The sequence below is a fragment of the Trichechus manatus genome, unplaced genomic scaffold (assembly GCF_000243295.1).
Source record: "Trichechus manatus latirostris isolate Lorelei unplaced genomic scaffold, TriManLat1.0 scaffold00028, whole genome shotgun sequence".
Lineage (NCBI taxonomy): Eukaryota > Metazoa > Chordata > Mammalia > Sirenia > Trichechidae > Trichechus > Trichechus manatus.
In genome coordinates this window covers 21759415-21772290 of record NW_004443964.1, presented here as the reverse complement: position 1 = coordinate 21772290, position 12876 = coordinate 21759415, and the positions used below count along the sequence as shown (strand labels likewise).

Here is a 12876-nt window from a genome sequence, read left to right as displayed (position 1 = left end):
GTATCACGTTTATAATAGAACAAAAACAATAAAGCTATCTTCATTTGGCAATCACGTCACCACCATCATCTGCATCATCACCAGGACTGCTGCTTGGGGCCCGGGCTCCTGCTCCAGGCTAGAGGCAGTGCGGTTGAAGATGCCCCCCTTCCCACCCCGAAACTGGGAAGAGGCCGAGCTGGGACTCCGCATCCCCCAGTCCCATCCCCATGCCTCCTCCACTGGGCACAGCCCTGTCTCAGACCTTGGGGGTAGGGGACAAAAACAAAAAAAGCCCCTGGCCTGCACAGAGGAAGGTGTTATAAACTAGGGGGGAAAGAGGCAGTGCCCCTTAAAATAGCAACACATTAACACTCACAATTGAATATATACACACTGAGAAGCTGAGTGTAACCGGAGATTAATAAAGAGGGTGAGTAGCAGAATGAGTGGCCAGGGGAGGGGTGTTAATAAAGGAAGTGCTTGCTGCATTAATTGCTACGAGCTGAGGGAGGCAGGCCCAGGCTATTGGTGTAGGTGGCTCCAGGAACCAAGAGGGGACAGCCAGCTGAGGGGCCCAGTGGGTCAGGACACCTTGGTGATGCAGCTCCCAGCTGACAAGGCTCCCCCAGCCCCCACTAGTTCCTTCTGGCCCCTCTGATCACCAGGACAGTGGGGACTCGAGGGGCGCTCTGCAGGCCAGTTGGGTGGAGGGAAGGCAGAGAAGAAGGAGAAAAGTGAGGCTCTGTCCCTGGGTCCCTCTTCCTCCATCCCATCTCCCACTCCTTCATTGAGGTCCCTGAGATGCTCAGTACTTTAGGCTCCTCTTGACGAGGTCTTGGCCCACCTTGTCCCCCCTTACTCTCTATCTTCACCTGCTACCTGGGGCCCAGACCCTCCCTGTCCCCAAGGCCAGTCACCTGGGATTGCAAAGGGCCCAGCTGGCCTCTTCAAGGTGCTGCTAGGGAGGCGGGCAATGCGGCTGTGGCCCCGGGTCACTCCCAGGGAGCGGGAGACTGAGGAGCTGTGGGAGGGAAGCAGGGAGTGAAGGTGGGAAGGATACAGCCCTGGCTCTGGACCTTAGGGGTGGGGTGGGCAGACCTAGACCCTAAGCCTTGAGAGCAGGGGAAAGCTGAGGTCCTTGAAGAGCTTCCAAAGCTATATCTGAGGGTGGGAGAGGCAGTGGGGGGAAGAGAGGTTTGTGGGGTTTGGGACACGGGAGGGAAGTCAAGGTGGTGGGGGGAGTCCAATCCCTGGATTAACCAATGAACTCTAAATGTCTCCCTCCTGGATAGAGGGTCCTGTGGCCTTTAACTGAAGGAGGCGATAAGGAAACCTCCATCAGAGGGAGATGAAGAAAATTCCATCGTAGAGCTAGACGCTGGTGCTGCTCACAGACCTTGCCAACCTATAGTCGGCCCAGGTGCCCACTGCTCTGGTGAGGGCTCTTTCTCTCCCCCGACACCTCCCAAACCTCACCTCCCAACACGCCTCTTCTTGCAGGCTGAGGTCCCAGGGAGGAAAGAAGTTGGCTTGGGGCCCTTTGTGTTGAACAGGAACACAGGTCCACTGCGGGAGGGAGAAAGATGAAAGAACAGATCAGGAGGGAATCAGAGAGTGGTGCTAGCCACTTCCTCCCTCCAGCCCCCAGCTCGGGGCAGGGAGGCTGGACAAGATGACCTCTGAGGCTTCTTCCTATTTAAGAGGTGGACTCTCCTCCCTGCCTCGCTTGGCCTGGGCTGACAGCTGAGTGACAGGCCTGTTTTGGGAGAACATCCAGATGTCAGTTTCTGGTGCGTCTAGGGAACTGGAGTTCAAACAATTTCACCCTTCCACCTGCCCAGCTTGGAGCTTGTTACTGAGAGGTGGTTCAGGGGCTGTGGGAGGGGTGGAGGGAGGCAGCTGGCTGGCCCTTGCCACACAAGCTCAGGTCAGGGTGTCACTTGCTCTTGGCCTTTGACCGTCCTGAGCTGGTTGCTGTTCCCCTACTCTCTGCCATGTGGGTGGAGAATGAGGGCAAGAGCTTCATTTTCTCACTGAAAATACATCAGAATAAAGTTTTCTGAGGACCCTCTTCCCAGTTCCAGATACTGTGCTGGAAGGAAAAATCTCATGGTGGAAGTGGTGGAAACAGGTATTTCCCGGTGGGACCTAGAACTCAGACCAATCGATGCAGAGGAATAGCTAGTGTTGGGTTCCCCTCCTTAACTGTTGTCCTTTGCTGACGCTTCCCACGTTGGGGTTCCGTTAGCTACTCATGGGAAGACCACAAACCAGCACAGACTGGGGGCTTTGAAGAGGGGCAGACAAGGCAGGACACCCAAGAGAAAGGACACCTCTGTGGGAACTGTATATACTGCTCTCCTGGGCCTGGGGAGCAAAACTGATTTTCTGCTCTAAGAGGCAGGCTGTCTTCCATGCCTCTGGGCAGCACCACTGTCCATCGCTGACCTCTGGTCCCCTGCTGGCAAGGCTGGGAGGGAGACCTACCTAGGGATGAAGGGCTGCTCCAGCCTGTTCAGGTCCTGGGGGACATTCTCCCAGCCAAGGCATTCAGGGAAACTGAGCTTGGAGGGGGGCTCCTCAGAGAGATCAAAGGTGGCGTTGAGGTCCCGAGCAGGCAGGGCCAGAGGGGTGGAGCAGTTCTGCAGGGCAGAAGGGCCTAGGGGCACCCGGCTTTTGATGACTGTGGCTGGGCAGAAGCGAGGGGAATGGCAGGGAGAGGAGGTCCTTCCCCCCTTGGGGGTGCAGGGCCTGAATGCAGGCTGGGCCTCAGGCAGTGAGCCCCTCCCCAGGCAGGGCAGGAAGGACTGGCGCTGGCGCTTGGTCCGCAGCTTCAGGGCTGGGGGGCTGTCTGGCTCTGAGGGGCTCAGTCTCCTCCTCTTCTTCTTCCTCGGGGGCCGCTGAGATGCCTGGGCTGGGGTGCAGTCAGGCCCAGGTGGGATCCCCAGCATGGGCATGAGGCCACTTAATTGCTTTGCCATGGTTCGGGTCACAGGGCCGGAGTATCCTAGAGACTCTGGGCACAGAGAAGGAGGATGCTGAGGGGAGACTGAGGATGGCCAGAGGGAGGAGACTCTGGACACAGAGAAGGAGGGTGCTGAGGGGAGACTGAGGATGGCCAGAGGGGAGGAGACTCTGGACACAGAGAAGGAGGGTGCTGAGGGGAGACTGAGGATGGCCAGAGGGGAGGAGACTCTGGGCACAGAGAAGGAGGGTGCTGAGGGGAGACTGAGGATGGCCAGAGGGGAGGAGACTCCGGGCACAGAGAAGGAGGGTGCTGAGGGGAGACCAGGGATGGCCAGAGGTGAGGAGGACTTGTAGAATTTGGGAAGTGGGACACAGGAGACATGAAGGAGCCCCTAAAGCCTCAGGTCCACCGCAACTCCACGTTCCCATGGGCCCAGCCTCCTACCTGTGCACCCAGTATCTGAGGCCCCCAGCCACCCTTCAGCCCCAGCTGAGCCTTGGAGATGCACCGATAGGCAGGAAGAGAACAGGGGCAGACTCACTTGACTCTGAACACAGCTTCTGGGCCAGAGGTGCCTCCCTGCCCAGGCCAGGAGTCCTGGCAGCCTCTGCCCCGGACTCAGTTTTTTCCTCTTGCACCAGCTGCTGCAGGGTCTCAAACTCTGCAATCATGTCCGGGGTCAGGAGGTTGGCTGCTTGGAGCAGGGAAAACTGCCGCTGGGCCAGGCACAGCACCTTCAGGGCCAGCCTGGAATGGAGAGAAGAGGATCCCCATTCCTACTCAGCCCCGACCCAACCGGGGCCCTCGACCTGCACCACTCCCATCACTCCAGGTGTAGTAAGGGGCACACGTGGGCTGGCTGGCCCTTCGCCCCTGCCAGCCCCGGCTCCTGCTCGGTCATACCCTTGCCACAGGGCCAAAGCTGGTCAAAGGTTACGGTGGAAGGCTTCATCCACTAAACATGCCGCACAGCAAAGTCAGTGACCAGAGAAGTAGGGAAACGGCGCTAAGTGGCCTTGGGCTCAGAAGGTCTGAGTGTCCTCTCAGCTCTGCCAGTTACTAGTGGTGTGATCTTGAGTACGTTCATTTGCCCGAGAGGCAATGCAAGGTAGCAGTTAAGAGTACAGGTTCAAGTCAGGCTGCCTGTGTTCAAATTCTGGCTCCAACACTTTCCAGCTGTGTGATTTTGGATGCATTGGGTAACCACAGTCTCCACATCCTTAGAATGGGGATAATAAATGCACCCACCTCATAGGATTGTTCGAACGATTAAATGAGTTGCTTTACATATCAAATGTTTTAACAGTGCCTGGCACATAATAAGTGCTATGTTGTTGTTACTGGCTGTCAGAAGCAGTTTGCCAGGACTTTCTTCCATGGCACCACTGGGTGGGTTCGAACCGTCAAACTTTGGGTTAGCAGCTGATCGCAAACAGCTTGTACCACCCAGGCTCCTAAGAGCTATAAGGTTAACTAATTATTGTTTTTTTGTTACCTTGTTAGGGTAAGAGGAGATTAAATAAGATAGGCTATGTTTATCTCAGTTCTGAGAAGATGCTCAAAAATGCTTTCAGTCGGTGCTTTCTATTAAACGGTTGGGATCCTGAAGAAGTCTGTGTGAATCAACATGTATTTCACATGCACTGGAGAGCTACTTAAAGGAAATTATGAGGGTAACGTGATTATTGTTGTTGTAAATTTAGATTCTAATAAAGCAAATTTTCTTTCTGTAAGGTACACCTATGATAAAAGAATAAATCCAATTATCACAGTGGAGATTATTCATGGCAAATAATTTATCCTCAGGTAGCTCCAGCTGCCCAGACATTTTCAAAGCCCCTCCGCTGCCCTCACTGTGCACTCAGGGAACCTAAACTCATTTTACAAAGCAGCCTCAAGGCCTTTTTGAAAAAAGGCAGGATAGAAATGAAAAAGGACACAACAGAAACAAACTCATTCCATATCCACCTGAGCCACACATGATAAGATTAGATGACTGAGAAAAATGGGTGTTTGGGAGAAAAAGCACTGGCCTGGATGTCAGATGGAGTCCTGGTGGTGCAGTGGTTAAGAGCTACGGCTGCTAACTAAAAGGTCAGCAGTTCAAACCCATCAGTTGCTCTTTGGAAACCCTACATGGGGCACTTCTGCTCTGTCCTATAGGGTTGCTATGAGTCACAAGCAACTCGATAGCAACGGGTTTGGTTTTTGGTTTTGGTGGATGTCAGATGGCCCAGGTCTGCCCCTGTCTCTCTCGCTGTGGGATCCTGGGCAAATGCCTCAGTACCCAACATGATAAATGGAGAGTTGATCTTAATCAGGGGTTTTCAAATTAGGTTTCCAGAAAACTGCCAAAGGACACTTCAAACAGCAGTTCTATTTTGTCTGTTCTACATATTGGACTTTAGCATTGATTTCATTTGAGGAAAGGACTTTGAAGCTAAAAAAAAAAAATTCTGAAAAACCACTCAACTGGAAAATCTAAGATCTACTTAGTGCCCTGGTGGTCTAAGATTTTAAATTCTAAAGCCAAAGAGAAATTTTTTGATTATCTGGATGTTAGGGTGTTTCCAAATACGGAGATGATCTAGAATGTTCCGCAGCCCCTGGTACTTAGCTAACGTTCTTGTGTTACATTTGATTCCTACGTACTTCAGCCCCGAGAGGCAGGGAGAATAAGGGCTATGATCCCCATATCATAGCCAAGGATGAAGCAAATTGTCAAAGGTCACAAAACCACACTGAGGCAAAGCAGAAATAAGAACCCTGGTGTCCTCTCTCCTCGCAATGGGGGACACTAAGCAGAGAACCTGAGTCATCAGTGGGAGTCCGTGGTGCCCCCTAGGGGGCTGAAGGAACATCCTGCAGTGCATCCCTGCCTCTCCAGGGCCCCAGGGAGCTGGCAGAAGGAGACAGATAATGAGCTGCTGATTATTCAGGCTGCAGCATTTTTGCTGAGTCGGGAACAGACACTCCCCCAACAAGAAATAAAATTAAACAGGCCCTTCTGTCCGGAAGCTTTAAATACACTGCCTAGCGTGAAGCGTGCCGGGGAGGGAGAGTGGGGTTGGCAGCGGCAAAGCTAAGTGGCAGGGGATTTATGTACTAGGGTCCAAGAAAAAAACACTAGCAGCCTCTCTCCATTAAGCACAAAAAGAATGGTCCAAACTCCATTGCTCTTTGGCTTTGGGTGGTGGGTTGTATTTACTTCTGAGAAAAAATAGCCACAGTAAGTTTGTTATTAGAGACACAAGATAAATACCTGGCTCAGGAAGGCTGCCCCTTCCCCATCCTGATGCTCAACTTCTCTTGGCTGCTCTCTCCTTGCTGAGGATGGGCAGCTTTGCCCTCAGACTGGAAAGCAAAGCACTAGCCCAAGCAACCCTGCCCTAACTTGGTGCTTGCCATCTTTCTGGATGGAATTTGGTATTTGGCTTCCCTCTCCTGTTGGGCTGCCAACTATATGGAGGAATAAATGGAAATGATGATGAATAAACAGAGTAGGTGATAGTATCAAGGAGTTGAAAGCAGATAAGGGACCATGTTGATGAAAAGAGACTTGCCTCCTAACTGGAGTTGAACCAGTGCTTCTGTGACGTACACAACTCCCACCCAGGAGGCAACCAGAGGCTGAGCCCAGTCACCTCCTACCTGGGACCCAGAGTACAGCGAGAAGACACCTACTGCTTAGAATCGTCCCTGCACATGACAGGCTCGGGCTGTAGATGTGGGCCATGGGACCCTGGAAACGGGTTTCTGAGGCTCTGCTCTGGCATCGGGATTGGAACCTAAGAAGAAAGGAAGAGTCACAGGGAAAAGCCCTACCTCCCTTTACTTATATTGTTGTTAACTGCTGTTGAGTCGACCCCTGACTCATGGCAACCCCATGCAGAATGGAACAAAATGCTGCCTGGTCCTGCGCCATCCCCATGATCAGTTGCAGATCAGACTGTTGTGAGGGTTTTCACTGGCTGATTTTTGGAAGTAGATTGCCAGGCCTTTTTTGGAAGTAGATCACCAGGCCTTTCTTCCTAGTTCATCTTAGTCTAGAAGCTCTGCTGAAACCTGTTCAGCATCATAGCAACATGCAAGCCTCCATTGATAGATGGTGGCTGCATGAGGTGTATTAACTGGGAATTGAACCTGGGTCTCCTGCATGGAAAGTGAGAATTCTACCAGTAACCACAAATGTCCTCCCTTTACTTATACAGGTCCTAAGATCTTTCCCTCTTCCAAGATGGCTTCCTAGAATGGATTTCTTTCTCCCAGTCTCCTCCCCTCCCTCCCTGCTACATAGGCTCCTCATTTCCAAACACACAAGGATCTGACAGAATATTTCTCCTTCCTGAACAGGCTCTGAAGGCTTCCTAGTGCCTAAGAAGTAAGACATTCAGGTAAAAAATCTAGGACTGAAGGGACTCTGAGTTCGGGAGAGGCATTTCTCCCAATATTCCACTAGCTCCAAGCCTTCCCGATGCCCAGGCCTCACGCCCCCAAGTCCTACCTCCTCGGTTAGACCTTCACCCTTGTCCGCTGGGGGCTGCTCCTGGTCTGGGGACTTCCCTTCCCCAGCCCTCTCTACCTGAGACACTGTTTCCAAGCTCTCCTCCTGAAGGACTCCAGATCCTGGGTGGAGCTCTGGGGTGCAGGGCTGGCTTCGAAGGCCGGACAGTGAGGGGGCGTGAGGAAGGCTAAGAAGAAATGAAAGAGAGAGGCAGGGTGTGGGGGCAGGTGGAGAAAGCAGGGAAGGGGAAGAGCAGGGTCTCCACGGCACCTAGATAATATAGAACCTACAGAGGATGGGACTTGGGTGTCAAATGGGCATTAGCACAGGACAAGGAAGGAGTCAGGAATTTTCTGGTTAGGCAACAGTGATATCCATCCCCTAACTTCACCTTCTCTTGGTTGATAGGTACCGCTTAGGTGGGCTGGGCTGCGGTGTCATTTTCTCATGTGACAGTGCAGAGCACATTCTAGGTGACAATCAGAGTGCTGGGCACTAGGTGGGAACCCCGGGCACCAGGTGGGAACCCCTGACCCTAGGTGTAGGAACAAAAGCAAGGCATCATAGCCCTCTAGAAGCTGCAGAAGGGGGGCTGGCTCCCCATCCTGACTGGCAAGCTGAAGGGTGAGGGCAGGAAAGAGCAGCAGGACTTACTGTGATTGTGGCAGGGCCAATCTGGGGGATCGTGGGAGCTCCTGTTGTGGGGCCCGGGCTCCTGCCTCATATGCCTGGAGCTTCTCCCTCAGGGTGGCCACCTGGAACCAAAGCAGCCCAACCCCTCAGGGTCCTAGGTGAGTGCAGGAGGCAAGGGGAGGGCGCAGAGCCCTGGCCACACCCAGATGCTCCCATCTCTCACTCCATCCCCCAGCCTGGAGCCCTGCCTCCCAGCCAGGCTCCCTGGGTGGCTTCTCACCTCAGCCTGCAGCTGTTGGCAGATGGTGGCGTACTGGCTGATGTGACAGTCCAGGCTGACCACATTGCTCTTCAGCTGGGAAGGGGGCACAGGGGAGAGATTTGTGAGTTCAGTCAAACCAGCTTTTATCAACCACCTCCAATGGCCAGGCACTGCGCCAGAAGCCTTATTCACATTACTGGGGCTGACGCTCACAACCGGGGAAACAAAGGCAGAAAGTGCTTTTGAACCCCAGACCCCTGACTCCCTGATCGATAATTCTTGCCATTGGGCTTTCTGCAGCAGCTTCAGGAGTACCAGGGACCCCTAGGGGTGGGGCGGGGCGGGGCGGGGCAGGGGAGGCTGCACAGACATAGCAGAAACCAGTGCAAGTCTGCCTTCATCTGTTTTATATATTGGTGTTTGCGGTGTTTGCTGAAAATATGGTCCTGCTGCTAAAAACAAGTCTGGGGGGAAAAAAAAAATCACTGGACAACACCACTGCAGTCACCCCACAGTGTGTGATATTCTACTCTTACATCCCTGTGAGTCTTGGAGACCACCCTGCCTCTCTCCCAAGTGGAGGCTTTCCAAGGATGGAGACTATGTTGCTTCTATCACAGAGAATTTCCTGAAGATGGAGGTTACGGAACCTCTTTCCCCTGCCTTGGGAAATACTTAGCTCAGGTACCTGAGGAAGCTGGCTGGGCCCTGCCCCTTCCTCCTCCCAGACAGGGCTCCCCTGATGCCCATGCCAGATGTCCCTGGCCGGCACACACCGTGAGTTTGATCTCCTTGGCCCGGTCAGCATACTTGAGGGTGTTGTAAGTGTCTTCGTAGGCCAGGCTGGAGGGGCTGACGGCAGCGATCATCACTGTGCGGCAGTTGCCCCCAATGGAGTCCTTGAGCAGGCGGGTCAGCTTGCTGTCCCGGTAAGGCACGTGAGACTTGCGGCCCTGTGGGGCAGTGAGCGGGTGTGAGGTGAGGTAGCTGGGCTAGACGGACCCAGGCTGGGCCCAGCAGCCTTTGCCCAGGGCTGGAGGGAGGCCCTTGGGTTCAGGCACTCAGTTGCTGTCCTGGAAGGACCTAGGTCTATGCAACTTTACCTTTGCATCGGCCAGGGCATTAAGGACATTGATGAGAGCCAGCAGAGAGCGGTTGATGTTGGCGCCTTCCCGCAGCCGCTCCCCCTTTGCATGGGTGCTGGACGCCCGCTCCGAGCCGGCCAGGTCAATCAGGCTCATCTTGGCCACCTGAAAGGCCTGGGTCAGTCCTGGAACCCGGTCCTGCTGCTTCACGAAGATCTGGAAGCATACGGCAGGTGTGAGGGGGGAGCTGGAGCATCAGGAGACCTCGTTGCCAGGTCTGACCCATGGCCCCTCTCACCTGGAAGATGGCATGGGAGCGGGAGGAAGTCGCGTTGGCATCAGTGGGGTGCTGCGTGCGGTTACGGTTCCCCCTGGTGAGCATCTCCAGCAGCTGCTCAGCTGAGGTTGGCTACAAAGGAAATGCTCAGGAAGGGGGCTGTGGTCTCCCCCACCAGGACCTTGCCTTAACAGGAAGGGCTGCTCTTCAGAACCAAAATCACCCCCTTGCTGCCATCACTGCTGCCACCCCCACAACAGGACCCAGGGCATCTCCAAATTGCCTTGTGAGGGAATCCCGAAGGACCAATGGGACTGCTCATCCCACCCAAGCCCAATCCCATACCTGGTGGAAGGAAAGGCCTTGTACCACCACCCCCTTGTCGGGGTCCTCACGGATGGCAAGAGGCCCTTTGGGCTCCAGGAGGTCGTGGATCTGCTCATTGTACACCTGAGGAGGAAGCAAGCAAGGAGACCTGAGGGAGGGGCCATGCCAGGAAGCCTCTTTCCCTTGAAGCCAGCGAGGGGCTGAGCTCTGGGGAGAGGGAAGCATAACCAGACTGGTGAGTGTCTGTGACACAGTATCACCGGTGGCACTTGGCAGGATGACATTCAGGGAACAAGAGCAGGACAGGCAGGTTTTAGTTCTCATGCAGTCTCTCATGGAGCTGTCTCTGTGTTCCCTTGGCCTCTCATTTGGCCACAAACCATCCATTTGCTACCACCCTCTCACCTACTCACAGCCCCCTGCTCACTCCCTCCTCAGGTGGCTGTGAAAGTGAGGGGTGGGTCCTCCGGGCAGGGCAGGGAACAGTCCTACCTCCTGGTAGTTGATGAGCACCTCGAACTGCTTCTCCTCCTGGAGGGCCTCAAGACGCCTGTACAGCTCCATGGTGGTCAGGTACATGATGCCAGGGTCCCCCTCCCTGCCCAGCATGGTGTGTGTCTTCCCAGCCCCCGTGGCTCCATAGGCGAACACTGCAGAGGACAGAGTAGGGAGGGCAGTGGTGGTGGAGCCAGATCCACCTTCTCTAGGGTCTTCCCCAGTGCGTTCCCACCTGTTCGCCCTTCCTTCCTCCCCAAGGCTCTTTCCTTTAGCTTCCATGTCCACCACGCTACTGCTTCTACCCACTTGCATGCCCTCATGTTTGTGCTGCAGCATTTATGAGTTCTCCGTGTGTCTGTCCTGGTCCTTGATAGGCCTATGGATTTGAGGGCAGAGGGATCCCCACTGCTGGTGGGGACTTATCTCTTCCACAGGGAAGTCTTCTGCAGTCTAGGTCAGCTTTCTCTGTTTAAGGCTCACAAGCCTTTCCATCATATGACTTACTTCAGTTTATACCCACCCTCTTGTTGGTGTGATTTTGTGATTAGTGTCTTCTGTCCCCTCTAGACTGTAAGTACTGGAACCATGTGTGTTTGGTCTCCTATTGTATCCTCAGGGCCCAGTACAGCGCCTTGCACATAGTAGAAGAACAAATGGGGACCCTCAGGGAATGAAAGGACCAGAGGCCTCCTCAACAAGTCATGCCCAGCTGAGGGGGAGGCAGTCACATGTCAGAAGACACATGAAATCTTTAGAAGGAAGCAAGGAACCAAGGCCACTATCCATTCCACCACGGCTCTTCCTCCTCGCCACCCAGTTCTCACCTGAGCAGTTGTAGCCCTGGAGGAAGCCGTCTAGGATGCTGTGGGTGGTGTACTGGAACACATCCTGTTGGGTGGCCGCCTCACCAAAGACCCGGTCAAAGACAAACTTCAGGTCTTTGCCTTTCTTCTTGGAACCATCATGGGTGCTGCCCCATTTCAGGCCAGGGAACCCCCCATCAGGTTCCTCAGGGTCAAACACCAGCACTTGCTCATCCACCACCTGAACCACAGGACGCCGTTGACTCTCCAACTCCCGTGGTGTGGGGGGTCGTACTCGCACTACCACCTGAACCGTACTGTCCTCCACCGCCATCACCATGGCAACACCTGGGTAGAGACACAATGGAGATGAGGACCCACTGGACCCCAGGCCTGACCAGGTGTCCCTCAGTCTAGCGCTTAAGGGCCTCCTCCCAAACCCTTCCCAACAGATGATCTTGATTGTATACCTCAACAGAAACAGTACAGTGTGGAGCTCTGGCTTGAATCTGAAAACCCACATCCACCATTGACCAGCTGTGTGACCTTGGGCAAGTGACCCCTGGCCCCTAGGTCTATTTCTTTACTTGTAAGATGAAGATAACAGCACCCAACAATCAGATGGCTCTAAGGAAGGACAGTGAGTGCTGCTAAGTGACAACAAATGTTTTGCTTCTCTTCAGTTACTGACAGCAATTGGATAGGACGTTATAGCTTGCAGACTTGTGTTCTTTCTTATCCTTCATTATATCCCTCTCCCTCCTATTTTAATTTATCAGATATTTAAGTAATCCTAACTCTGAAATGTAATTAATTTTTCCAAATTTTACTTTTAATTGTGCTCTTACTAACACATCCTCGTTGTAAAAATTTCAAACAATAAAATGAACCAAAAACCAAACCAAATCCACTGCCATCGAGTCAATTCTGACTCATGGCGATCTTACAGGATGGAGTACAACTGCCCCATGGGGTTTCCAAGGCTGTAAATCTTTACATAAGCACACTGCCATATCTTTCTCCCTCAAATCGGCTAGTAGGTTCAAACCATGGACGTTTTGGTTAGCAGCAGAGCACTTTAACCATTATGCTACCAGGGCTTCTAGATAAACTGAAAGTCTCCCTTAATCAACCTCCATTTCTGGAGGTTATCGCTCTTGGTAGTTTTATAAGTCTCCTTCCAGGCCTCCCTGCATACATTTTGTTGTTGTTAGTTGCTGTCCAGTCGGCTCCAACTCATGGCGACCCATGTACAACAGAATGAAACGTTGCTCAGTCCTGAGCCATCTTCACAATCGTTTGTATGCTCGAGTCCATTGTTATGGCCACTGTGTATTTTGAGTGCCTTCTAACCTAGGGGGCTTATCTTCTAACACTGTATTGGACAATATTCTGTTCTGATCTGTAGGGTTTTCATTGGCTGATTTTTTTTTTTTTTTTAGTAGTACACATATTGTTTTATGACATTGGTTAACAACCCCACAACATGTCAACCCTCTAACTTCTCAACATTTTTTTTGGTGAAAATACACATAGC

The 12876-nt window shown here is 53.1% G+C and overlaps 1 protein-coding gene across 1 annotated transcript; it reads right to left on the bottom strand.

Moving 5' to 3' along the window:
* Positions 1–564: 564 nt before the first annotated feature.
* On the bottom strand, positions 565–11700 carry KIF18B (kinesin family member 18B). Its single transcript, XM_004374446.2, has 15 exons — positions 11361–11700; positions 10531–10688; positions 10057–10161; positions 9733–9843; positions 9453–9650; positions 9126–9302; positions 8368–8442; positions 8109–8209; positions 7455–7605; positions 6635–6738; positions 3478–3697; positions 2470–3020; positions 1459–1548; positions 900–1003; positions 565–671 (listed from the first exon to the last, which is right to left on the bottom strand). Exons 1-15 carry the CDS (start codon positions 11677–11679, stop codon positions 565–567), a joined length of 2571 nt encoding a protein of 856 aa, XP_004374503.2. The 5' UTR covers positions 11680–11700.
* Positions 11701–12876: the final 1176 nt, after the last annotated feature.

Excerpts from the sequence above, each read along its gene's own strand:
- KIF18B (XM_004374446.2), bottom strand. The coding sequence starts at position 11,679 with ATGGTGATGGCGGTGGAGGACAGTACGGTTCAGGTGGTAGTGCGAGTA. Across the intron at positions 9,651-9,732 it reads GCTCCCATGCCATCTTCCAG|ATCTTCGTGAAGCAGCAGGA; the intron begins GTGAGAGGGGCC and ends GTATGCTTCCAG. Across the intron at positions 7,606-8,108 it reads TTGGCCCTGCCACAATCACA|CCAGCCCTGCACCCCAGAGC; the intron begins GTAAGTCCTGCT and ends CGGCCTTCGAAG.